Here is a 27,923-nt window from a genome sequence, read left to right as displayed (position 1 = left end):
TGCTAGTTGGTGCGACTTCATCTTGTAAAGCGCTGCCAGGCAGGACAAGGACCGTACGAAACGCAAAGACGACACAGGGTGATGCGCAGACTAACAGCTTACTTCATTTCGAGCATGGAAAGGCTTATGGTACAGGCTCAATAAAGAAAGAAAGAACACGAAACAGGAAGGGAAAAGGCAACAATCAAAAACGATAGACGATAGTCAAAAAAGGCATATCAGCCACCGAATCAAACAGCTCCAATGACACGTGTCCTTTGTTATGCATGCGGTAACATGGTTTTCTTCAGTACTTGTCCTAGCTGGCAGCGAATTACAAGATGAATTTTAAATACGCTTGTAAATGGTCACGCCTCGTGTCAGTTTACGTAACAATATAGTTTCCTATTCGCTGCCACCATGGCACAGAACAACATGTTCTGTGCCATTCTGTACTACCATTGTGTACCGACCATTGTGTACCACCATTCTGAACGACCATTCTGTACCACCATGGCACAGAACGACATGTTGTGTGCCATTCTGTACTACCATTGTGAACCGACCATTGTGTACCACCATTCTGAACGACCATTCTGTACCACCATGGCACAGAACGACATGTTGTGTGCCATTCTGTACTACCATTGTGTACCGACCATTGTCTACCACCATTCTGAACGACTATGGCACAGAACGACCTGGCATAGAACGACCTGGTCCTGTCTGTTTCTTTCTGTGCCCTCGTATTTTACGCGCTGTTTCGAACCCACGGAGCATACCAACAAGTTCAAACCCATACCCTTTTAAACTGTTCTGTAGGCTAGATAGCTGTAAGGAGTGCAGCTTTCGAAGAACCAGCAGCACAGAATTGGAGAAAACGTTTGTGGACAGAGGCAGCGAGACCTTACGCTTCGGGTGAGAATCGAAAGGGGTAGGGGGTGAGGATGATTATGGGAGCCACAAAAGAAGGGCAAACAGCGATCAGTCACGTTGATGGCGACACCGGCGTCATAAAACGGCATCAAAAGAGCGCTGGCCGTGCCAGATCCGTTTACCCTGACAGGGCGGTGAGAGATCGGTGCGCAGAGTTCATTGAATATTGAAGAAGGAGGTGAAGCTCGTAAGAAATCCGAGTACATAGTACAAAAGCAAGAAAAACTCAAAGGCAAAAACAGGAAGCCTCGTACAAGAGGCTGCAAAGCTACCTCTACATCCGAGTCTGATGTCATATTATTCATTGGTATACGTCAAGATCCAGATGAAGCATTACCCCTGCCTCCAATTACGGTCATCTGAGATCTATCGCGACGCTGATGTGTTGATTTTAAATACTCAGAAGCCATTCTCTGATTACGTAATGTATCTGATACAGTGCCTATTACGATCAAGAAACTTGCGGCCCTTCAGCAACACCGCATCACGCGCAAGACAAAAGCGTCTGTGCATGGACATAATCACTGCGAACTTGACGCCTTTCTAATGCTATGTATCCAAGTAAATCATCACATTTTTAAAGGTCACTAACCAATATCAATCCAAGAAAACGAAGTTTAGGGAAATTCACGTACTCACCGTTATTCGAGAGCTTGCTGAATAGCCTTGCTCGCAGCTCCCACAGACATTACCAAGGTGAAAGCCTTAGATTCCTCACCATACGTGAACGTGTACCGTCGACGTCGGCGACGTCAACAAGAGTGATACAACAGTCACCATCACGCGATGGCGTCACAGATAGCCAAAAGTGGTTACGTCATCATGACGTCACTATGAGGACACATAACGTTACGTCATCACGTGACACCGTCGGTTGGTCAAACGTGGGCCGATTCTGGAGGTAGTGCAAAACCAGGTGAGGTTCACAAAGCTTGGAATGTCTTCGATCCAGGGAAGCTGCAAAGCCGGTTAAACTAGTTCATGACGAAAAGAAAAAATGGAGTACGCTTGAAAGCGTCAAACTAGGTAACATTTCCAGGGATTCATTTGCTAGTCATCCGCGCAACACTCGTACGTATACTACGTTACATCAAAGGCTGTGCCGTTGAACCTCGATAAGGAGCCACCAACTGAGAGGAAATTCTGTCGCGAACGTTCTTTGATTTCAGCAAGACAACTTCACGTACAGCTTGATAAGTGGCTATGAACCCGGTGCGTATTTTCTACTCTGCGCTTGGCATAATTTTGCGCCAGGAAAGCTGTGGTTAAGTGGTGCTGTTTCGGCCCTGCCCAACTTCTTTGATGTCGCCATCTTCGTCGCGTGCAATTCTAGAAGAAAAAGGAAATAAATTGTACCTTAAAATGATGAACTCGATCCCGCGACCTTCGGGTCAAAACTGCCTAAGGATCAGTCAACTATGACCCAGCATATTTCTTTAATACTACATTTAGGTTCCCGAAATTTAGTGCGAGGGTTTGGTTAACCAGCAGGCTCGTGATGTCGAAACGTTTGGCGTGCCCTTCATCATTTCTGTTGGGAGTGCACCCACCAATCGCCATTTCGGTGACGCCAGAGAGTGAGTTGCTCTGAGCGCTTGAACATGCATTTCATGAACGCAAGAAAAGTAGTGATTCTTGTTCACCTCAACAGCGTTCCATCTTCTCGAGTATGTGCCTCTCAGCCTCAAGAAATGCAGCTCTACGAATTCTGAAAGCGCAGGCGGCGCAGACGAGATCGAAGATAGCGTGACCTCTTTTTATGATTGCGTTCAGTAGCTACCGCAAAATGTGGGCTATTCGTTTTCGATGAAGCGTGGACACCGCGTCTTCCTTTGCGCTTGCTCTCTTTGAAGTTGAAGCCTAAGGGTAACGAAGACTGATAAGCATACTGCACCTACCCATAGTTCAACGGGTTGTCCCTCTTTGAACACCTTGCTCGTTGAAAAGTGACCATGCTGGAATGACGACAGATGAGCATTTCGATCTTGCAGCAACTCCATGAATCTATGGCGCAACGTTCGTCTTTGAAACCTACACTGCGTGGTTCCTATATCAATTTTTTAAAGGATTCCTATTCCAGCCCTTCACGAATGTAGATCGAGTAATACAACCTTGTCGAAGCTTGCCGATGCCAGTGACCCACCGCGGTGGTATAGTGGTTATGGTGCTGGGCTGCTGAACTGAAGGTCGCGAGATTGAATGCCGGCCGCGGCGGCTACATTTCGATGAAGGCAAACGTTTGAGGCCCGTATGCTTAGATGCCAAGCGCACGTTAAACAACTACACGCACAATTTCCGGAGCCCTGCACTGAGGCGTCTCCCTTAATTTTATCGTAGTATTGGGACGTAAAACCCCACAAATTTTTAGGGGCGAAGCTCCTTAAGGCGGCACCCGTTCGTCCCTCGTAGTCGTAGTCGTAGTGCGTAACCAGTCTTACGCTTTGACCTCCAAGGTGGTGCCGGTGGGAGATTTTTCCTGTGCGTTGTTGAACAATAAAAAATTCGCAGCGTGCGCGTTAACTAAAAGCCGAATTCTTCTGTCTCTCATTCCCCATTAGCAGCCATTGGCATGTTCCAGTAGGAAACGTTAGTAGAAGTAGAAGTGTAAGTGTTAGCTAAAAGCCGACTTCTTCTGTCTCCCATTCCCATTAGCAGCCATTGTTTACCTCCAATGTAGTGCCTGGTGAGATTTCTCCTGTGCGTGATTAAACAATAAAAATTTTCTTCAAAACGCCGTTGATTGATGAAATAAACCAACGAAAGACGCCAGATGTTTTGTAAAAGCAAAACGAAAGAACGCCAGATGTTTCTAAAGCAAAACGAAAAGACGCCAGCTGCTTAACGAAAGACGCCAGATGTTTTCTAAAGCAATGGTTTTCTAAACAATGAAAATTCACAGCGTACATGTAAAATTAAAGTGAGCTGCAAGTCGTCATAACTCATCGAACCTTTAGTATAAACGCGCCCGATCTCACGTCGGTGATGATGTACTGGGCAGAATTCACGGAAGATTCACGGTTTACCGATGAACCTCGGCAGCTTCGCCCACTCATCATCATTCACTCCGTGGATATGCTGTGATTTTTTATTATTCAGATTGCCAGCGAAACTCCCAGAGAAAGTCAGCTGAAAATTGTACGCAGGCCGACAGAACTACAAGCTTGACGTCAACGCAAGCTCAAGAAACTTTCAGATGCATAAGTGCTTTGTTGATAATTGTCGACGTAATAGTTCCGAATGCTTACCGTAAAATCCCGAGCAAGCGCACCCCCCCCCCCCTGCGATAAGAGATAATTCGACAACATTTAGAGGGGGGGTCCTTGCTCGGACACGGATCAAAATTCAAGATGGCGGCGGAAGAGCCGCGTGTGCTTTCAGTGAAATGCTTTATTGAATACGCATGCATTCACTGTATTTATTAGCCCTCCTCGGGCGAACAAAAACAGTGAATGAAACAGTGAAAATGGCGGGAAAGGAGAGGGGGCGGGGGTACTTGCTCGGTCATCGGCGCATAGTTGAAATCTCCCGAAAAAGGGAGCGGGCATTTGCTCGGAATTTTACGGTGATACAAACTTAAAGAACGTGCGTTTAATGATGGTAGCCGGGACGCAGAACTGAATCGTGAAAGTACGTCAGTGCCACAGCAACATCAACGTAATGTCAGGAGAATATGCAATAATGAAACGCAACAGCGTACAAAATACCTATGAAAGTGCTGATATCGCGCATAAAGCAAGGAGCAAGACAGTGAGTTAAAGGAACATGCGCCCAATAAAGGATATATGTGACAATAGCGACGAGAGTGCATCGAGAAAACTTCAATCCAGTTCACTCCTGCGGCAAATTTTGTCACCTTTAGGGCAAAGAAGTCTCAGTAGCGACTCGAGTAAATATATGAGAAACGCTCGCGTGTGAAAAATGAAAAATGGAAAAAAAAGAAAACTCGCGACGAACTCCGGAAGGCATAAAACGACAACATTTGTCACAAGTGAAGGTCACATTGCCTCAAGCCAAAGAGAAAGGAATATATATTGCGCGATAAAATTTGAGTGGACGAAAGCAAGAAAAGCTCCGACATAAGTTCAACAGAGTACAAATGTGGTCATTTAGAACGAGTGAAAATTCATGAGCCGAACTGTAAGGAATATTATTGTGTTCCTGCCCACGCCACACGTCGCGCGCGCCTCTCCTACCTCTTTTGTCGGGGCATTCCTTCAAGGCATCGCTTTTATCTGCAGCCTTATAGCCTGACTCTGTGTGATCGTAGCGAAGGCGAAATCACATCGTCCCCTCGCCTTCGCGGGCTATTTGTCTCACGGTCAGTGTTACGTCACCTCAGTGCAACGCCATTTCCCCTGGAGGTCCATTCCGGCGCGCTCTGACCACGGTAGGCTTACCTCAAAAGCGCATTTCCCGACAGAAAACAGTGGTTTGTATTCAGTTTCTTTGTCGGTTGCTCGCTTGAGGATATGACTTGGCGGCCTTCGGATGGCGGTCATAAAATAGCTGCTCGAGAACTGTCCCCAGGGGTGCAGTGCGCGGCGATTTCGGTGATGTGCATTTGGTAGGACTTGGTTCACTGTTGTTGTTTTTGTGTAGTAGTGAAGCGTTGTTGGCACCTTCCCCACACATCGATCCGCCAAGAGAACGCAATCTTTACTCGGAAATGTTCGAAGACTCTGAGACTTCGAGCTTTAACGAAAAAAAAAAAAGGAACGATTATCATGGAAGAACACTCTTTGGTGGTCTTTACAGAGAATTATTTGGTGAGTTATGAGTGCTTTGGTTTGGGCTAGTGGGAGCGACATGTGCAAAGCTAAACGGCACGACAGACGAGGGCCGAAGAAAACACAAACGCACAGGACTAGGTGCAGGATCAGCACTGGTCCTGTCTGTTCTTGGACCCGCCGTCGTGGGCAAGTAGTTATGGTGCTCGACTGCTAAACTGAAGGCCGCAGGATCGAACCCCGACCATGACGGCCGCATTTAGATAGAGACGAAATGCTAGAAGCCAGTGTGCCTAGATTTAGGTGCACGTTAAATAAAACCAGATGTTCAAAACCTACGAAGCCGTCCACTATACGGCGTCTCTCATAATCATACTGTGGTTTTGGGACGTAATACTCCTGCAAATTATTATTATCATTGTCACTGTACCGCGGCCTTCTACCAGATATGGAGAAGCCTACAGAAGTGTATATATTCCTAAAATCTTCAATGAACTACCTCAAGAGTTTTTTTCGGCTACTTCAAAAAAGCAGTTGAAGAAATTATTCTCTGAGCTGTGAAATTACATTGGGTATTGTCTACTCCTATGTAATATAAGCTCTTGGTCTCTTCTTTGTTCTATTTTGATTTACTGCTCGTAAACAAGCACTGGTTTCAATTATTCGTCTGTTCGTTGGCAAAAACAAATAAAAGGTCATTTCTTGACCTTAGAACCACATCACTCTCCTGCCGGCCCTAGTCTCACAAGTCTTCGGAGACTTAGACAGGCCGGTTTCTTTGGACTTCTTATTGATGTGTGCAATAAAGTATTATTATTATTATTATTATTATTATTATTATTATTATTATTATTATTATTATTATTATTATTATTATTATTATTATTATTATTATTATTATTATTATTATTATTATCGGCCTCGTCTTTCGTGCTGTTTAACTTTGCAGATGGTCAGTAGTGATTTCGTTCTTGGCACATAAATGGCTCATGCCTTGGGAACATCTCACGTAAGATCATGGTGTGTTCCTTGCTGTGTCCCGCAGGTATCTGGCCATTGTGCATCCCCTCGTGTCCCGAGCCCAGCAGAGCAAGGCACGCGCGAAGCGCATCCTGCTGGGAGTCTGGGCCGCCCCGTGCCTGCTGGCATCGCCGTTCCTGCAGCCGGCAAGAGCGGAGTCCGACACCCTGTGGTCCCAGTACGGCAGCATTTCACGACGAAGCTGCCTCATCACGCTCGATCCAAGCTTTAGAAGGTAAGCACAGTTATTCCGCAACAAGAAGAATTTACGATGAGCACAAGTAAAAGATGTGAGAACAATTGCAGTGTGCTTTCCTGGGCCAGTTGGCACATGATGACAAAGTGACTAAAGGAACACGAAGAAGGTGGGTTTGTTGTGCTTCCAAATTTTATCTAAGGAAAGAGAGGGACGAAGAGGAAAGGCAGAGAGGTTAACCAAGCTTTGGCTCGGTTAGCTACCCTACACTTGGGGCGGGGGAAGGGGGATAATGGAAAAGAAAGGGCAGAGAAGAAAGAAGAAGGGCAAGAAAGAGATGGATGAACAGTTAGCTTGAAACCACACAGCACGAACTCGCGGTGTTAGTTCACAGGCGCTCGTGAAGTCCGGTGGTCCTCAATAAGCACAAGAGGGCTTTCGTGGCCTTGCGCATATGCGAGACCGTAGGCCAAGGTCCCAGGATCGACTTTTCTGTCAGTGGTCTTGAATCCAGGTGACGGAGCTTGACTTCCATACTTTCACGAAAACGCCCGTCTTGCCATTGAGAAGAACTTTCGACCAGCGGATGTGTAGCCTAAAAAGGCTAAAGCTCAAGCGCTAAACCTCCTCAAAAACGTGCAACTTGAAGCTTTAGAGAAGGCCGTCAGACAAGCCTTTGTCCTGTGCATCTCCCTTCTTGTGCTTGCGTTGTAACGTGCTGGAACCCTTCAATTTGTAAGCTTCAGGGGTCCTGACCCTCTGGTACATAGGGTAGCATTAGATTGATTGTGATTAGGATTATTATAATGATAATTATGACTATGGTGATTTCTGCTGGCGTCTTCACTGAACAGTGGCGCGACCCATCATGCTGGGCGCATTCAGTTATTACGTGCACATGCGTGACAGTGTAATATGCTAGCCTCCTAATTCTAGCAGACTATGTATAACTTAATGTTATTCTTGCGGTGCAAACACCCAGCAGATGTGCTTTCCGTCCTGAATTATATAGCACTATTTACTGATGCCGTCGCATTAGATGCTCTGTGACATGCAGAAATGATCGAAAGCTTTTTTGTATTAAAAATAACAAAGGAAAACAGTGTCACTATCAAAGACTGTAGTTTTTTAGTTTCGCGTATAGTGTCCACTGTCTGTTACTTGAACAAAGAAATATATTGTTTAGGATATGCTGGTGCCTTCAAACTGCACACTTTTAAATCTTGCCGGCTACCCATTTTCACATAACACGTAATATATTTATTAAGAATAAAAATGAAGAAAATCGCATATAATAGCACTAAAACCTTAAGTGATCTCGTATAAAATGTTAAAGCACTGTCCTAAAGGCTTCTTAGAATGACTTTTCGTCCTTTTTTTATACCTCCTCTGTTGGGTTGAACTTCATTACTTTTTTAAAAATATATTTCCATCGTGAGGTTGTAGACAGGACGTTCGTCTGATTTGTCTTATTGCACCTTCAGCCTTTTTACATTCGCTTTTTTTCGTCCAGTTCAGCGCAGTATTCACGTCTGATCCAACTGATCTATAGATTAACCAATCGACTGTCCTCTGGGACACTTCAACAACTTACGACTTGATGGACGACGCAGGGGCTACTACACGAGCCTATTCGTGCTGATGTACCTGCTACCCCTGGCGTTCATCGGCTGGACGTGCGGCCGCATCGCGCGCTGCCTACTCAGGGGCATCGCTCTCACCCGCCAGGGTAGCCTTCGGCGACAGGAGGCAAACCGCCGAAAGGTAATGACCACAACATCTTGTTACGTTAGCAAATGGACGATACGCTTTTAAAATGTCGTTTTTCGAGTCTTTTTAATTAAAGGTGGTGGCGATCTAGTCACGAGCCCGCTAGACCGCGTCTTCGGACTGATCGGAAAGGTCGGCAAGGGTCGAATACTCTTTGGAGTGAACAACGCAAAAAATTCAGTAGCCTAGCATGACCCCTCTTACTTAATATTGTCACGGGCGGAGAAGGGCAGCCAACGACGAAGACGAAGTGCTTAGCGGAACGCGCTTGGTCTGCGGCAGCGTTGTACGCTTTTGCTGTCAAATATACCCTGTGTATATCGTTTCTTCCCCGTAACATCTTTGGTGGAGATACGGGGTACGACTCGCTATAAAGCACCAGGAAGTGGCCCCGTAACAATATTATAGCGCATGTATCAATCTCGCATTTATCGTTAAAGAACAGCTACTAACAGGAGAGCCTAATCACGAAAAGGACATTCCCCAAAAGAATAAGAAAGGGCTGTAGCACATTCTTCAGGCACTCCCAAATAATGACAGAAAATCTGCCACTGTCATTAAAGCGAAAAGTGTACAATCACAACATACTACAAGTTCTCACATATAGGGCTGAGACATCTAGGATAACAAAGCAACTAGTCAAAAAGTTGAGGACGACGCAATGTGCGATCGAACGAAAAATGAAGGAGTAACATTAAGAGGCTCGGGGGATGGCAGAAGAGGTCAGGGAACCATGCAATGGTAGCAGATATACTATAGTTGACATCATGTGAAAGAAATGGACCTGAGCTATCCACGTAATGCGTAGGACAGAAAACCAGTGGACAGTAAGAGCAACAGAATGTTCACCAAGGGATGGGAAATGCAGTCGAGGTAGGCAGAGAGTTAGTGGAGCGGACGAAATCAAGAAGTTGGCAGAGATATAAAATGGTATCATCTCGGACAGAATAGGCTAAAGCTGGAGGTGATTGAAAGAGGCCTTCGTCATGCAGTGGACTAAATCAATCTGAGAATCATGATTATGAGAGTGATGATGACGATATTTTATCTACGCACCACTTTGTCTAAACCTCTTTATTATACCACCGCGCATGCGCCCACCCACGACAACAGACCGTCCCATGGAAGCAAGGTAAACTATTTAGCAACGAAAACCTGCTCACTGGCTAATTAAGTTATTAATTAGTAGCCAAGAATCTCGCGGCAATTTTTTTTCAATATACATCATATATGCACAATTTATTTCGGCGTATGCAACTTACTTCTCATTTCTCTTATTCGATGTTGCAGATGAATATGGTTGTTACTGAAGAAGTGTGTGTTTGGATTTTTCGTGCTTTATTTAATATTTGACTTCAGTGCCCTTATTGCTTACCTCGGATCTCTCCTGAAATAATCTGCTATCGGAATGGCAGTATGACCTAAAAAACAACAACAAACGTAATGTAATATCGGTGTGCTACAATAAGGACGCCGGGGCGATATCTCCGAAACAACAAAGGATTGTAATCAATATTTCAGCCGATGAATATCGTCGAAACTGAAGCAGGTCTTCATCTTGTACTGGAAGTGAATAATGTGGTCCTGCTGCTCTTTCTGGCAACGGTAATTTGAAGGATAAATATAATAAACAACGCGACATATCGCCGATTTCCTACGCTTGCAGAACGACTTCACCATTTCTTTCATAGAACCATGCATAACCATGCATGAACGAGGCGAACACAGCCTGCGTATTTATTACCGCGTCCCGCCTCTGAAATTCTGCAGCGCCAACTGAGAACTTGCACTGCAAGCATTTATAGGACGCCAGTTTCGAGACTGCCTTTTTTCCGTAAAAGAAAGTTCAGAATCAGCAAATTGTAAAAAAAGAAGAAATATTATGAGAAAAATTTTATGGGAGAGTTGTTCGCGGTGTTTTTTTTTACTTTTTCACATCGGATCATGTATTTTACTTCTAGCTCCGAGTCCCGAGTTTCAAAAGCATTAGCGAGTCACGTATTTTCACAGCCTAACTATGGATCTGTGTTTAATGTAATAAGAAATATGGCTCGCTGCGTTTCTCCTTCATCTAGTACTCGCTCCATCTTTACTTTTGAGAGAGCAGAAATGGAATGGAATTTAACTGGAGGGCTTTTAATTAGCTGGGGTACTCGATTATCACCAAAGCTGTGCGAAAGAAAGCCCTTTGTAATCCTGTATCGAGTATTCTTGCAGTAGCGCGTTTTATAAGAGCGCAACAACGAAGTCGAACGAATCAACAAAGTCGAACTTAAACATTGAATTTGGCTTTCTATAGATTCCTTAATCCGATATCACGAGGAACGGCAATTAAATGCAGCCGCTAATGAAGCCCCGGATTAAGCTCAAAAATGCTCTTGTAGCGTGCGCAGTGTTTTAATCCAAGATCGGCACAATATCTTGTACACTGTAAACCATATTACACCCATATAGGTGTTTTTTGGTGTCTATAACTCACACCCTTACACCCCACGGAAAGGGCGTAACAGGCAGGATTACACCCTTCTTATGGGCGTTCTTCACGGACTTACACCCTTTATGCATCAATTTTCAAGGGTGTAATATGAAAACTACACCCTTATGGCAAAAGTGAAATGGGGTGTTTAAGCCAACATACACCCTAACACCCTTCCAAAAATAATTTAATAATAATGATTGTTGGGATTTAACGTCCCAAAACCACGATATGATTATGAGAGACGCCGTAGTGGAGGGCTCCGGAAATTTCGACCACCTGGGGTGCACGTAAATCAAAGTACACGGGCCTCAAACATTCTTGCTTTCATCGAAAATGCGGCCCCCGCGGCCGGGATTCGATCCCGCGAACTGCGGGTCAGCATTCGAGCACCATAACTAGGCCACCATGGCGGGTCGCTTTCAAAAATATAAATAAAGCGGTTACACCCGCCCCCTTTCCTCCTTTTCTTCTGAACCACTATAAATCAAATCTCATAGCTAGTTCTTCCAGGGTAGAACTATAGCTATAATTCACACTCTTAAAAAAATCGCGTGACCCTCGCTCCATTAAGAGAGAAACGGCGACAACAGAAGGCTGATGCAGAGGATTTACATACATTATATTGATAGCGCACGTTAACTGGTATGCGAGACACATAGCACACACTCACTTAATTCAATACACAATTCATTCATACATATACAACCCATAGTACACACTCACTCAATTCAATACAGAATTCACTCATACGCATACAACCCATAAGATGAACAAGTCACTACAGCCGCGTATATATACAGACCCGTTAACACATACCCTAATAGAAAGCGTGGCGCTTATATAGTCAGTGAATTACGAACAACCCTTGTGGGTCAAGCGATGCGTCATTTTTCTTCAACTCTTCACATTTCGTGGCTGCATCACAAGGTACGCAGACATTATCATATTGTAGCTATCACTTGGCCAAGCACATTTTTTAGTCTAAAGTTGCATAATATTGAATGTTATAATTACAGATTTGATTAAGTTCATGTGAAAACGACCACCTTCACAGAACTGTATAGGTGTAACATTTCAAGAAACACCCCCACACCCTACCAGTTATTTAGGGTGTTATATTTGAACATATCCCCTTCATGCACCCTTATTTCAAATAAGGGCGTGCAAAGGGCGTTTGTGTTGTATTTACACCCTTTGAATAAAAAATTGTCAGGAATAAGGGTGTACCAAGGGTGTTTCAGTGATTGAAACACCCATATGGGTGTGAAAAGGTTTACAGTGTATGCCAATTTAAAACGCCGTTTCCTTGCGAAATTATCCAAGGCAGATTTTGATTGAGAAAGGAAATACATGGCCACAGTTCCCAACTTTCGGCGTAATTTTCAGGCTTTAAATTTGAGTACGATAGCAAAGGCATAGGCTAAGACTTGGCAGTAAGGAGTGAGGTTTTGTAGAAGAACGCAGACAGATTATTTTTAATATTTACCTATCACTTTAAATATTTCTATAATGAAGATAACAGTGGCATTGCCGACTCGAACCGTGCATTTGCTGAAGCACAATTCGTACATATCATGGCAGCTGCATTTAATTTTAGCACGTAGGGCTTTTTTAGTGCTTAGATGCTGTGCTTTGTGTAAAACGCATGTTTTAGACATGTTATGCCCAATTTGCGGTAGGTCAACCTTTACAGTACAAACTGACAAGTCTTGTTTCCAAAACAAATTATTATTGCCCCTTACTCGTGCATTCTATCTGATGTAGCATTTTCGCACTCAAACATTCTGCTTTTAGATGATCACTACGAAGTTGAACTACTAAACGACACTGCGTAGTGAGATTCAAAGCTTAAATTTAAGGCTACATTAAACAAAAGTTTCAAATACATTACGCTTCCATTCCACACTTAGCGTACACAGTACGCTACAATTAGTTTCCACGCTGAGAAGATGTGTCGAAAACACGTTACACAACAGCATACGTGCAGCTAACATTCGTGCAAAACAACAGCCTACGTGCAACTACAGAGCATGTCCGAGAACGATATTTGATGATTCAGAATAGCGCAAAAAATAGTTTAGAAGTTGCAGCGGCTTGTTATGAGAATAATGAGAAGATTGCACATGGCTCACGAGAGGGTAATGAACCCTTTTATTATTATAAAAGTTTCATGTGTCTCTAAGTTAACTAAGAAAAAATATTTCGGTGGCAAATCAATCCCTCGAGAAAAAAAAATGCGCCTGTCTTTTTTTTTAGCGTCGCTTTTTTTTTGTGAATGCGAAGAAACAAAGGCCGGCATATCAAGTAGGGAATCATGAAAAAAAGCACTCATCTAGCGATGACGTAAAAGTTCATAAAGGTCAGTCAGCTAAAATACGGCCTCGTATCTTGTTACCGAATCGACCGCTTAGGCTTGTGGCCTCTAGATTGCAAAAGATGAAAGGGCACGCATTCGCTTATTAAAGAATATGTATAGGCGCGTCCTTCGGGCAGAAAATGGCGCTTGAGGAGATGCTACAAATTATGCAACATTTTCAGCGTGATTCTGAAAAGCATCTTTAATGATTCTGAAAAGCCGCTTTAATGAGCTAGAGGCCGTAGATAGAGAGCTCTTCCTTGATTGGTGGCGTCGTGTTTCTTTGCTTGCGTGCGTTGACAGGCCATTTCCCTTTGCTTTTTAGGCCTCGGGATAATGACATACATTTCGTAATTAAGAAACCGATGTAGCATCCCTGTATTGAAGGTCATAGGTACGTGGTGGAAGAGGGGACGAAGAATCACACGGCTTACTTCTACAGGCAGACCTAGTTACTTCTACAGGTAGACCTAGACCAAAAATAAGACCTAGTTAAGTATGCAAGTGTTTCCACATAAAAAGCGTCGCTTGTCATGCAAGCCTTGTTGACAAAACGTTGGCTCTGTTCAGAGCTGCCAGTTCCGCTCATAATAAGTGGATTTGGGCTTCTTATTGCCGAGTAGTTTGTAGAATTTCCTATATATATATATATATATATATATATATATATATATATATATATATATATATATATATATATATATATATATATATATATATTATATATATATATATATACATACATATATTATATATATATATATATATATATATATATATATATATATATATATATATATGGAAACCTGGAGGCTTACAAAGAGGGTTCAACTTAAATTGAGGAGGACGCAGCGAGCGATGGAAAGGAAAATGATAGGTGTAACCTTAAGGGACAGGACGAGAGCAGAGTGGGTCAGGGAACAAACGGGGGTTAGGCATATCATAGTTGAAATTAAGAAGAAGAAATGGATATGGGCCGGGCACGTAGGACGTCGGCAGGATAACCGGTGGTCATTAAGGGTAACTGACTGGATTCCAAGAGATGGCAAACGCGTGAGGGGGAGACAGAAAATTAGGTGGGTAGATGAGATTAAGAAGTTTGTAGGTATAACGTGGCAGCAGAAAGCACAGGACTGGGTTGATTGGCGGAACATGGGAGAGGCCTTTGCCCTGCAGTGGGCGCAGACAGGCTGATGATATATATATATATATATATATATATATATATATATATATATATATATATATATATATATATATATATATATATATATATATATATATATATATAGGGTGTTTCAAGAAATGTGTCCAACCTTTTCAAAAAATTAGGAAAATGCGATATTTGCTCGGGGCTTTCAGAATTGCTTTTTCTGTAGCGGCAGGAATCTTAAGGTAGGTAAGGACATCATTAGGACAGTAATTAAGAGAGTTACATTAATTAACTTTTTAATTAGTGGAGTTAGGTGATTGTGTCAAATGGGAGAATTGAAGTTCGTCATGCGAGGAACCCATCCTAGCTTTGAGATTTCGAAACAGTGTCCTCTAGTAATTGTTGTGGCGTAATGAAATTCAACGAAATGCAACGGCTTTCAACAGCGAAAGCCATCGAATTCGGTTGAATTTCATTACTTCGTAATTATTACTAGAGGCCGCTTTTTCAAAATATAAATGTTGGAATGGGTTTCTGGCACGAAGAACTTCAATTCACCAATTTGACACAGTCACTTAACTCCATTAATTAAAACGTTAATTAATTTAACTTTTTTAATTACTGTCTCACGTCATGTCTCTAACCATCTTAAGATGCCTAGCGCTACAGAAAAAGTCATTCACTCATTTCACTTTGGCGAAGACATTGTGCACTGAGCGCTGAGGCGTCACGTTCACTTTGGCGAAGACATTGTGCAACTGAGCGCTGAAATCCAGCCGACATTGGGGCAGTCAGCAGTAACGTTAATCATGCAGTCCCACAAGGGCATTATACAATGCACTCGTCCTGTTTGGTCGTTCTTGTCTTCGTTGTATTTCGTTGTTTTCTACTTTGATTATGTACCAACAAGCTCGAGTTCATACGCCTTTAAAGTGCATTATACAGAGGGGACTCTACCGTGGAAACTGTGTTAAACTGTAAATGTTGTTTCGTTTATATTCGCGCGTATTTTCGCTGCACAAAACAATTCATTCATATTTCGCTGTACAAATAATCAACTTTCTCTTCATATCGGTTGGCTTTTTTGTTATAGTTAAAAGGTATTTTAAAGAATTAAACCAGCTTTTTTGGGGGATTCTTCGCAAAAGTCGCGCGCTTCCCGGAGAAAAATGTATGTAGATGATCTACAGACTGTCGAAATGTGGGTGTAGATAATATATAGACTGTCTAAAAATAGGTTTAGACAATCTATAGACTGTCTAAATTTGTTTGTGTAAGGGTTCGTCTGGGACGATTATTTACGTATTAGCGCTGCAGAACCTGGGAACTCTGGCTCTCAAGCCGCCATGGTGCTCTAGTGGATATGGCCCTCTGCTGCTCACCCACAGGTCGCGGAATCAAATTCCGGACGCTGCTGCCGCATTCGATCGATGATGGCAAAAATGTTTCAGGCCGGTGTACCTATATTTAGGCGCATGTTAAAGAGCACAAGGTGGTCGCAACTGTCGGAGCCCTTCACTACGGCGTCCCTCATAACCATATCGTGCTTTTGGGACGTTATACCCCAAAAATAATTATTATTAACTCTGGATTTCCTTTCCTGTTAGACAATTCTCATCACATGGTGCCCATAGGGCTGCTTGTTGCCGAGAGGGCGTACTGTCGAGTTTTCGTCCCAGCACGTCTTTACGAGCTCTTAAAATTTTATTCCTTCTGACGAGCGTCAAAAGGTTTTGGTCGTAGATTTCGCAACGACGCTATACGCCCTCACTCTAAACCTCGTACTCAGGCGTCCTGCGTATAGTGCGTGTTGGTGATTTTTTTTACGTACACATCACGCATCGTGTTCCATAGTCACGCAAGAGAGAGGCATAAGTTATAGCAGTACGTAGAAGGCACGTGTTACAATAACAGGATTACGGATATTGGCGAGCAGCGTTCTATTAAAAGAAGCAAAGAAAGAAATATGTTACTAATACGATATCGTAAATGGCAAAACATGTACTCGGTGATGAAATGAAGAAAGAGGACACCTACAATATCAACTAGGGGACCCGTCTTGCATGAACCCATTTTAATTATAGAGAGCCGCCAGATGCTTTTCCTAGCCATCTACAATTACCCGTAGTCTTGCATAAGACGACTTCATCCCACACTGGCATATTTCCTAATTTAATCTCGCCGCGTAGCTCGTTACGATTCCACACTGCGTTTTTACTGCGTTATCAACTATATTATAAGCCAGGAAAAAAGTCACCTACAGAGTCTACTAGAAGCTGGTGGTGGTGACGCGCATTTTGTATGTGAATAACTGAATAAAAAAACAAATAAATTTCCGTGTGCAAGCAAGCGTGTTCATATAGTTTGCACGTCTTCGTAACGCTCACACAACGTAGTCGTCCAATCACCGTTATGCTGTTCGCATTGTGAACGGTAATGGGCCCCAGTTAACTGCAGTTGTAATTAGTCCATTTGATTGCGATAGCAATTATATGGACAGTCTCGGTTGGATTTCGCCGTCGCCGTCGCCGTCAAGCACCGTATATGTATATATATATATATATATATATATATATATATATATATATATATATATATATATATAAGGCCCAAAGAAAAATAATTCAGAAAAATGCTTCCGAAGCGCGGAATCGAACCAGGGACCTTTTGCTCCGCAGCGAGTGGCGCTAACCACTGCGCCACGAAACGCAGATCCTCCACGTAGCTAACGGCGAGCGTTATATACACACCCTTTACCGCTGGACGGACTCAGAGACGGCCGGCGCTTATAAGCGTTTCTTCATTACCAGCGAGATGGGGCTAGGAGCGCGACGGGCGCATTTAAATGTCGTCGGCGAGCTCGCTCGCTTCTTCTTATATTTGCGCAGGGAGAACCTTGCCCTTCCGCTGTCTCCTCGCGCGGTTTTCTCGTGGTGAAGGAAAGAGGTATGTTTCAAGCTTTCACCGTGATGTCCACGCTCATGTTACGAAGCGTACGAAAGTCACTCGAGCTCAAGAGACGCCGCTAAATGAACAAGCAGAAGATGAGTGCGAACTATCAAGTGTCACAGCTCGACACTTGAAGCACGATAGTTTCCTTCGCTGCTTCGGCCGCCTTTGCAACAGGAGCGCTGTTCAAACTGAGAGTATCCATTGGCGAGCCTCACTTCGTATAGCATTAGTTTCTTGCTATAGCGTTCATTGCTTCGCCCTTGCGGCGAAACTGTGACTTTTTCAAAATAAACTTCGAGCAGTATGGGTCCCACAAGTTGCGTACTTTTTTTAGAGAATTATTTTTTTGTAGGGATATACTGCTTGTAACAAAAAGACCGAATTTATATTCATGTGCTCGTCTATATCCCCTTCAGTCACGAATTATGATGCACTGTCTGCAAATGCGTCAAATTCACATGGCATAATTCGAAGGCACTCAGTATTACATTTCAAGAAAGAAAATGAAGGAATGTGTTGTTTTGTGTGAGTTTCAGTAATTAATGTCAATTTCCGTGTAACTAATTATCTCATTATTCTGCCATCAGTCAGCTTCAATAATTGCGTAAAAAGAATCAACTATTAGGCCCGAATGCATGCACAGCTTGTTTTTTGGTTGTATTCGTTTCGAGCGGAAAAAAAATCCTCTTGACGTTGGTCCTGGAACGCGGCACGTCAAACGATCGTCTAACATGGTGGTGTGTCCAGCAAAGTGACCCTCTGAAGCAATACACAGCAAAATGAAGTTAAGTGACCGCTAGTTGTCCACTCATGAAGCCTGCACGAATGGGCACACTGAGTTTCAGGCCATTTGAAGAAAGGCGCGGCGTGCGACGCGCCTGCAAAATTCGCGTGCACAATTGTGCACGCCGTGACTAAAGGGAATATTTTTCCTTGAGAACCTCTCTACACGTTCGCTTGTGTTCACACACGCGTCAATACTCGTAATTGCGTCTATACAATTGCTTGGACTGTTGTCTGCCTTTTTTCGTCTTCGTCTGCGTGCGCTTAGATAAGTCAAACCATTCATTTCAACCAACTAGTTCAGTTGTCGATCCTCTTGCAATTGCTTGGACAGCGCGCATAGTCACAAGGCTAGCGGTGTGCAAATCTAGCATTTCGTAGGGTCTACACGTTTCCAGAACCAGCGCTTTCTCAACCAGAAAAATAATGAAGTATTATAGAATAAGACTGACACGACCACAAGGATGTATATCTCAGTCGTATGAGATATGGTTTCGGAGAAGTATTTCAAGCTTAAACGAAGGAAAGACTCTCTAGCGTCTTGGCATGAAATGCATTTATACTGAACCAAAGGCGCCAGAGTTATACAATTCGGAACGCCGATTTTACGGTTGAAATGCTCCTTAATGGACACGCGTGTGGGCGTATTAAAATTCCGCGTATCTACTGTGGTCATGCGGTCAAAAATGAACCAAGACAAAACACTGCGCCAACTAGCTGTGTGCCATGCTCAGTGGAGGGCGAGTGTTTTTTTTTTCTTTTTATCTTTTGTAACAGGGAGAAAACAAAAACATTCTAGCTTACACAAAAACGTTTTATCTTTATTACACCAAGGGTGACACGTTCTTTTAAACCCTATATGCGAATGCACGTGGGACTCGGTTGAGGTAGCGGAAAATGACTCCAGGAAAGAACATTAATCAAAGTACATTTATTAGCGCGTTTCATCAGTCTTCTTGTACATGAACGCTCACGGAAGTGATACGCTAATGAAAGAGCAATCTCCTGAATATAAACAACTCAATAAAACATTCCCTTGGTGAAGCAACGAAGCCTGCTAATCTTAACTCCAAATTTTAAGAACGTTATTTATATACAACTGCTGTAGCAGTTATATGAATAGTTTAACGTTAACCGCGAATGTACCTATACGTACTTTCACGGCGAACGTTAAGCTTTTCATGATGAGAAAGGAAAAGAAGCAACGCCAACTAAAATGAAAAGGTTTAAAATAGTAAAAACGCTGTTTCGGCTTCCGTACGGAAGCCTTGTTCACGTAAATGTGGCCCGGAATGAAAGATTCACATTAAAGTGGACCTTTCATCACTTTGAGCTAAGCAAAGAAATTCCTGCTGTTACTGTTTTCGCAATACTTCAGGCCAATATGGCTCATAGCAGGACTGGAATTACAATACAATGTTGCAAGGAGAACACCACAGCAATAAATTGCAACAATACTTCCATGACAACTAATACGACAATTTTCCTAACAGAATATTCTACACAACTCAAAATCAAGAGCTTCGTAAAAGTTAGCAACCTCAAAAACAAGGTCGGTTAGACAGTGCCAGTCTAAAACGGTGCGCGAAAAAAGAGACTCTGTCTAAATGCTTCTGATTCGGTAAAGATTGGTCGTAGAGAAGAGTATATGCTAGTGTTGTGTGTTGGTCTACGTGTAGTGGACTTCAGATATGACGGCACAGATATATTAACTTTTTCCAGTCAAAATATCACGCATAGGTCGGCAAGCTCACACATGACTCGATTCACTCAGACTCACTCAGACTCAGATCGAGTCATGAGTCTGAGTCTGAGTGAGTCCGGGTGAGTAATATTTTGGAGAGTGTGAGTGCAAGTGAGTCCGCATGAGAAAAATTTTAGTGAGTCTGAGTCCGAGTGAGTCCGGTTGAGGAAAATTTCGGTGAGTCTGAGTCCGAGTGAGCCCTAAGCGGAACATATATTTTTTGAGTAGGTCTGAGTGACTCCGCATTTTTTGCCGACCTATGGTTATATCTACACAACTTTAGCATTGCTTTCAGCCTTATGTGGGCTCATCTTTATACTACCATCAACTCATTTATACTTCAAAGCACTAGTGTTCACGCGCCAGCTCAATATTTATTGATCAGAGGCGTGAATTACGGAGAGGGGCAGGTGCCGTGACCTTTCGCAAATTCTTTCACACGAAGTTCTTGGTAAAAATATCTCGTGTGAGCCATCTCTTTCAATAAAAATGTCCTTACTGAATTGCAACCACCGATAACTGATATTTGAAGGTGCGAGATCAAAAGCCGCCGAATAGAGCACCAATTATTCGAGATATTGGTTTTAAAGAGCATTGACACTACGATCGAAAAAGCTAATTATACGCTAACCGACTCATGAGTCGACTCACTAAGACTCAGATAGAGTCGTGAGTCTGAGTCTGATTGAGTCCAAGTGAGTAATATTTTGGTGAGTTTGAGTCAGAGTGAGTCCGACTGAGAAAAATTTCAGTAAGTCCGAGTCCGAGTCAGTCCGGTTGAGGAAAATTTTCGTAAGTATGAGTGCGGGTGAGCTCAAAGGGCAAAATATATTTAATGAGTGAGTCTGAGTGAGCTCCACATTTTAGATGCGAAGTATCTCTTGCTTGGGGGTATGTCACGCGGCTTGGTAATCCGCACGCGGCGTAGTAGTCCGCACTCACACTACGCATGCGCAACTCTCCTCCTTCATTCTCTCTAACAGCTGCACGTTACTCTCTCCACTTCTCTACCAGCACCTGCTTGCTCTTCTCCTGCGTTCTCGCTTCTACTCCCACGGCGCATACGCTACACTCCTCCTCTAGTCTCCTATCCTTCAAGTGGTAGAGCGCTGCGCGCGCTTTCAATCCAGCGCTTGCCTCGGTTGGCTCCTCTGAAATGCGGGCTCGACATGCCGAAATTCTCTCCTGTGCAGCGCCGCGATGAGGGCAAGCGCATGCGCGCCCCCTCCCCCTCTCTCTCCTCTCCTACGCTGCCTCTCTCTCGCGCGCCTTTCGATGGCGTTCTCCGCACGCCCTGTCAGAATTAACGGCCAGGCTAGAGGGAAGACACGACGCGCGTAGTGTTCCTCTTCGCGTTCCACGACGCGAGGTCGGTAGCATGCCCAGCGAACGCCAACGGAACGCGATCGTGCAAGTGCTCCAGCTTCGCATTGCCTCATGGTCCCCTTTAACGGGAGATGGTGTAATTTTTTTGCCCACCTATGATATCACGCAAGAATATTAGTGAACTGATTTTCTTGCGTACAGCTAAGGCGTGGATGTTATGTTAGCTCATGATGTGGCTGGTAAAGGAAGCAGCAATAATTAGTATAGAGTTGATTGCTATCTTACTTCATGTATAGCTCTCTGCACCGCTAAATATTCTTACATGTGGGCTTCATAAACAATAAAGCTTCAATGCCGAGAATGCCTCGCTTGAGCTAGTGGTCTTTCTGATTCTTTGGCAAACATACTAATTATGCTCAAAATAAGTAATGCAACGTAACAATAATAAAGCAATCTATGCATTGTTGCAGCTGCAACTGCTTCTCATGAGATCAAAAGGTTGAACTTTCTCCCTATCTGCCTTATGATAGCCTTCGTGCTTGACTTGCATCGTAGGAGAGGTGAACGCGTTTTTTGTTGTTACCGATTCGATTCAAAAAAGCTGCTTACGGTAAGCAAGCAGCTTTTTTTGCGCCTTGTGTATACTGCAGCTTGTGTACATTACGAAGCACATTCGCTGAAGGTCGCTTGCTCTCTGTAAATTCATTCCACGCTTGTTTTCTTTTTTTATCTTGCATCATCTCTCGCATATTTTATGTGCCCTCGTTCAGAACAGCGTCGCAGGCCTTTCGCAAGCGTGATTGCATAAACAATGCGTCAAGTTATAATACATTCCTGCTTGAACAAAAAAGGAAAAAGAAAGTGCATTAATAATACAGAAGCGTCGCCTAATGCTCCGCGCCATGGGATCCTTGGTGTGCCGTGCATGCGTGTTTGTTGTGTGCGTGTTTTTTTGCCAGCTTTTTTTGGTAAGATGTTCTTGCCTGTGGGTTGCAGCGGCTATTCGTCTTTCCTAATATGATCAATAAATTCAGAAAGATGATCGTATAAGCGTTAGGAAGCGATTAGAAAATACACATGAATGTTATTTCAAAAGTTTATGTAAAAACTAAACGTGTTTTTATTTGCAAATATAAAGTACTGAAACAGGGGCTCCTGCAAGTTCACAAATTGAAGTGTGTTTCCGTCCAGCACCGCTCTTCCTTCAGGCTTAGCACCGCTAGCGCGAAGCTGCCTTACATCTTTTTTGTTTTAACACGACTTCAGCAATAGCTGTTTTCCGATGCATTTGCAAGAAAAAAAAAGAGTTCAGGTTGAGGACAATAGAACTGAATGTTCAAGCCTGTGGTCAAATTGAAAGGCTGTTGCAGGTAACGTTTACAAAACTGAAGAGCACTTTGTCAGCTTGTTGTGCGACTCACTGCGTGCATCGGAGAACACGCAGGACAAAATTTGGGCGTTATTTACAAATACTGATCCCTTCCATCGTACACGTCCCCGCCTCTACTAAAATGTTGACCTATCTGTTTCACACGACGCACTTGCGCCTCAGCGCATCTCTGTTAGGTCTGACTCACTAATAACGTAGGCTCGTTCAAGCGTCAGCTTAGTGAAACTTACAACTTCGCCATTCGTGCCCATTGGAGCGGACGCGCGTGGAATTTTACCTGACAGCGTTACCATCTACTCCGAGGAATTCGCTGCCTGTATCGATCGAAAGCCGAGTAAAGTTTTTTCAACCTTTCGCGTATCTCCGAGACGTGGTGGTCTTTCGAAACGCCCGCTTGACTAACCACAACCATGCAGTTCGCCGAAATTTCTTAAAACTCATGCAGCTGCTCTGAAACACTTGCGTCCCCTCTACGCTGCGTAATCGCGGCCTTTCGCGTGACAAAGGTATTTAAAAATACGCCATTTTTACTTTAAATGTCAGGGAGCGAGTTCAAGATCTAGAACACTTTTACATAGCCAGGCGGAACTCTGTCAAAAATATGTACATTTACCTCTGGATGGTTTATCAAATGTTAAGTATGCTGCTCTTGAAGGGGCCATGACACCCAACTTTCGTTCATAATCTATCTTATGTAGGTTAATCCTTGTGCGTTCACAAACAAGATGGTGAAATTTTAGCGCGTTTGATCGAACACTTAACTTATAAATGAATATTTTTATGAACACGCGAGCGGCCTGAGAGCTGGGTAACCCTGGTGCACTCACGAGCCATGACGTAACATGCTGCTTGCTGTGCGAGCGTCTGCATTACGGCGAAAAATTTTGTTCCGTGGTCAGCTTTGCCTGCAGTCGAGCTACTTAAGCTTTCTTCGGCTTGGCATTGAAATTGAACGATTTACAGCACTGCAATTTATGTAGAAGACGATGGCTCCGCTCAGTGCAGCACCTGACGGCACAAGCGCCATGGCAAAAGGCGGTCACCGCCGGTGGGCGGGGCTTATAGCCGGCGACTGCTAGAGCTCATTTTGCAATGAGATATTCTTTTAGAGTCCATTTTTCATGTATGTACAGGCACAATAGACCCTCTACATCAATAGACCCTCTACACCTGTGCAGCAAGCACAGGGCCACATTAATGGGAGAAACATTGGAGAGGCATTTGCCCTGCAGTGGCCGTAGTGAAGATGATGATGGTGACGATTATGATTATGAGGAGCCAACGTTAGCCAATGCTAACCAGTGCTGACGGTATGCGAGTAAACGTGGTAGTTCCATTCGGCCACAAATATGCTCTGTTGCTGAATATTGCTGGAAGCGCCCCTCGAAGACACGGTCTTCCAGAAGTTCCCTGAGGCATTCGACATGCAGTAGAAATAAAACGGTCTGATAACAAGGACGAAAAAAAAGAACGAAGCATTCTATGTTTTTCTTAGTAGACTTTAAAGTTCAACGCACCAATCATCTTGCTCGCAGGTGGCCAAGATGGTGATGGTCGTGGCCGCGGCATTCGCGCTGTCCTGGACACCGTACTTTCTGGTGTCCATGTGGACCCAGTTCGGCACCAACTACCTGGAGAAACAGAACTACTTCTTCACCATGCTCAGCATCAATCTGCTCGCGTTCATCAATTCTTGCGTCAACCCGTTCATCTACGCGGCCATGAGCAGGCGCTTCCGTGGTGGCTTCCGGCGCATCCTGCTTCCGGTCGCCTGCATCGGAAGCTGCCAGTCTGGATCCGGCTGGCCGCCCACCGCAAGGCCAGTGAGCTGCCCCGCCCGTTGTTTGTCTGCATGCAGTTTTGTATCATTTTCGGAGTACACAGTCTGTTGCATGCCAACCGTATTTATGCATTAGGACAGGGGTCGGCAACCTGCGGCCCCTGGCACGACGTCAGAACCCCTCCTCCCGTTGTCTTTTTCTTTCTGAAGGCCGACATGGCAGTCTTGACCTCAAATCGGGTTAGACAGGAACGAAGAAAGATCGTTTCCAGTTGGTATTACAACCTATGTTCGTAGACTGCAACCTTGGTAAATGCGTGCTGAAATAAACATAATTTATATTACAGTTTTGTACATTATTTTCAATGTACCGAATTTTTTTCTTTGTATGCAGTACTTTTCTTCGTAAGCAAGACTTCTTTAAATAGCTTTCTCCAAACTCATTATGTGCCGTCCTGTCGACAAATGTAAAGCTCTGTCCAATGCAAATTGTGGATGAATATGATTATTTTCTGAGCAAACTGATGATTTCTTTAAAGCAGTTGCCTTTTTTATTGTGCTAGAGAGAGAGAGCGAGAGAGTGTAGACTAACAGTCATTATAATCAGAAAGGTTTTACTTTGTAAGATGGGGAATTTAAATTCATGACGCCAGGCCGCCAGTGCCTAATTAGTGGGCCCCACCGTCAGTGAAATTAGGCACGTGGCAGTTGCTTCCAAGTGAATATGGACTTAAGAGTTGGCATATGCTGTATCCTGATTAAGCGTTCCCGATGTTGTGGAAGAGGTCCAGTCTGTCGCTGAGCATGCATGTCTATACGTCACCGAACGTGCAGGGCTGCACCCTCCTGCTCAGTGCTTTCACGCGGCTTTGAAACGCTGGCAACTTTGATCTTCAGAGCTTCGATCTTTGTTTATAAACTCTTGTTTTCTCTATCTCCGCCGGTATCCCCTTCATCACCAGACATTAGCCTTTGTGTCCTTCTACTTCTTGAGGCCCTGGTATCTCTTGTAACCATACGCGTGCACAGGTTTTTTTCATTAGGGGGAGGGAGCAAGTTTTACCGCAACCCCTCCGCCCTTCCCATATTGCTCGTTTTTGAGAGGAAGTTAAGCTTCGCAATGGTTTCAAAAATAAAATAAACGAAGCGATGACGTTCTTCTCACAATGGTCTGCCTTTCGACCTAGGTTTTCCAGGGATAAAAATGGGAAGTAAACAGTTCTTGGAATGCAACGTCAGGGCTCCTCCGCCGCCATTACCGTCAAATCCTGCATGACCTTATTAACCCTGCCCTTTAAATAATGACGGGACAAATCCGACTGAGTACAGGTACGGGTCAGAGTTTGCGACTGCCTTCGAGGATTAAAGGGCGCGCCCCGCCCACCTACACCTCCCTTTCGCGCACGTCTATGCTCATAGCAGGACCCTCCTTAGATTAACACTTTCGTTTATCACAATGGGCTAACTCTGAAAATTGGGTGCACCCTTTCATGAGCAGCACGAACGTCGGTACTACTTCCCCGCATTATATTGAGAGAGTCCGTGCATGTTCCCTTAGGTGACCCAGCATATTAAAAAAAATCTGTCTCTCTCGCTCTATCTTGTTTAGGCAATGACGTGTATGAAATTCTGTTCTAGACCACCTTCGGCTGTATTGGTGCCTGAACATCTGGTGTTTCTTTGCTATACTCTTTTTTTTCTCTTTCTCTGACCACACTCGCAGGCCTGTGGTTCCCGCCTATTCATCGTCGTTCCGGCTTCGCCTCCATCGGCTGGCGAACGGGACCAGCCTGCTGTCGACTGCGTCCAGTGGGTCGCAGAGCGACACCCAGACGCACTCGGCACTCCCGGGGGCTCACCCCCAGCATCGAGTGGCGGCGGCGTTGAGGAGCGCGAGGCAGGCTAGACTAGCCAACGCCAACGGCAACGTCATCAGAGATGCGGCCACCGCCACGGACACCGGTCCGTTCTCGCTCTTGGCTACCATCGCTGCCAAGAAGAATGTCCAGGACGAAAGCGTGACCGAACAGCATCGCCGGGCCCTCAGCGACTCGATGCTGACCAGACACAATGGCTGCTGTTCTGAGAACGGTAGCCTGCCTTCTGTATCCAAGAGGCTGCCCGAAGTCGACCCGGAAGTGACGTCCAAGCGACGAGGCACCACCCAGTGATGCTTGGCACTTAGCTCGCAGCCTTGAGGAGAAATTCCTAAAGGACTCCGAGGAGGGACGATACAGACGAGTGCATCAGGATGGAGATATCGTGGATTTGAGAAGTCTGTGTGAGACACCAAGGCCAGTCTCTCAACAATGTCATGGAAAGAGCTATCGAATGTGGTACAAAAGGGCGGTTCTAAGTAGTGAGACTGAGCTTTACACCCTGACGGGTTTATGGTGATTGATGCCTTGGAAAGCTGCGTTTATTCCTCTACAGTGGAGTGAGAGAGTCGATATTTCGGTGTAGTCGTGAAAAATTGTCGGCCCTTCGCTTATGTGCGTGGGAAGAAGTCCTGAAAAAAAAAATATTCACAATCTGCAGTGAGACAGTAAATGATAATTAGTGCTTACTTTGCGGTGCAATCTGCTAAATCGTGAATCCTGCAAAGTTGGGGATAAAAATGTGTTATCCCTTCATCTCCTGAGAACCGACGGCACTGGAAATAGTTGTGTTACCTAGATGTAACGTTTCTAGGGGATGTGTACGGTGAAGACATTGGTGGGGACAAGGGCCCCACGTCAACCCGATAGGAAAGGTTACTGTGTTCTGAGTTAGCAAAAACTGCGCAGAGAGAGAGAGAGAGAGAGAAAGAGCAGAGGAAGGCAGGGAGGTTAACCAGAAGTTTGTATCCGGTATGCTACCCTGCACTGGGCTTGGGGAATAGGGGGTTGAAAGCGAGAGAGAAAAAATAAGTAATAAATGAGAAAAAACAAACATTCACAACCACACACACGAGAGCGTTCCGCTCAGAGGCGCTCCTAGGTAGTGACATTACTATTATTTGTGACTCAGCACAAGATTTTAATGAGTGCAGGATCATACGTGTCCTGTCTTTTCGCGAGCTGAGTTTATCAAAGCGTCAGGAATTATGGAATTCTCGGCTAGTGCTTCCGGTGCAGGTGTTGACCGGGTGATGACGTGAAGCAGAACGTAACCAAGTGTGCATTGCAGACAATGATGTGATAACGAAGTTGATGATATATTAGATGGGTGATGATGGTGCTCTTTTAGTTGTCATAACCTAAACCTTGATTACTGGAGCGTCAAGAATTCGAGAATGTTCGACTGGTATCAGTAGAGCACGCGTTGACGAGCTAGGACGTGACGTAGAATGG

At 44.3% G+C, this 27,923-nt stretch overlaps 1 protein-coding gene across 1 annotated transcript; it reads left to right on the top strand.

Annotated features, from left to right (window-relative positions):
- Nucleotides 1-399: 399 nt before the first annotated feature.
- LOC119403089 (galanin receptor type 2) lies at nucleotides 400-27,372 on the top strand. The gene is made up of 5 exons (XM_049418170.1): nucleotides 400-617; nucleotides 6,688-6,897; nucleotides 8,472-8,622; nucleotides 24,347-24,634; nucleotides 26,315-27,372. Exons 1-5 carry the CDS (start codon nucleotides 400-402, stop codon nucleotides 26,495-26,497), a joined length of 1,050 nt encoding a protein of 349 aa, XP_049274127.1. The 3' UTR covers nucleotides 26,498-27,372.
- Nucleotides 27,373-27,923: the final 551 nt, after the last annotated feature.

Source organism: Rhipicephalus sanguineus, chromosome 8 (genome assembly GCF_013339695.2).
Source record: "Rhipicephalus sanguineus isolate Rsan-2018 chromosome 8, BIME_Rsan_1.4, whole genome shotgun sequence".
NCBI classification, from domain to species: domain Eukaryota; kingdom Metazoa; phylum Arthropoda; class Arachnida; order Ixodida; family Ixodidae; genus Rhipicephalus; species Rhipicephalus sanguineus.
This window is presented reverse-complemented; position numbering and strand designations above follow the sequence as displayed.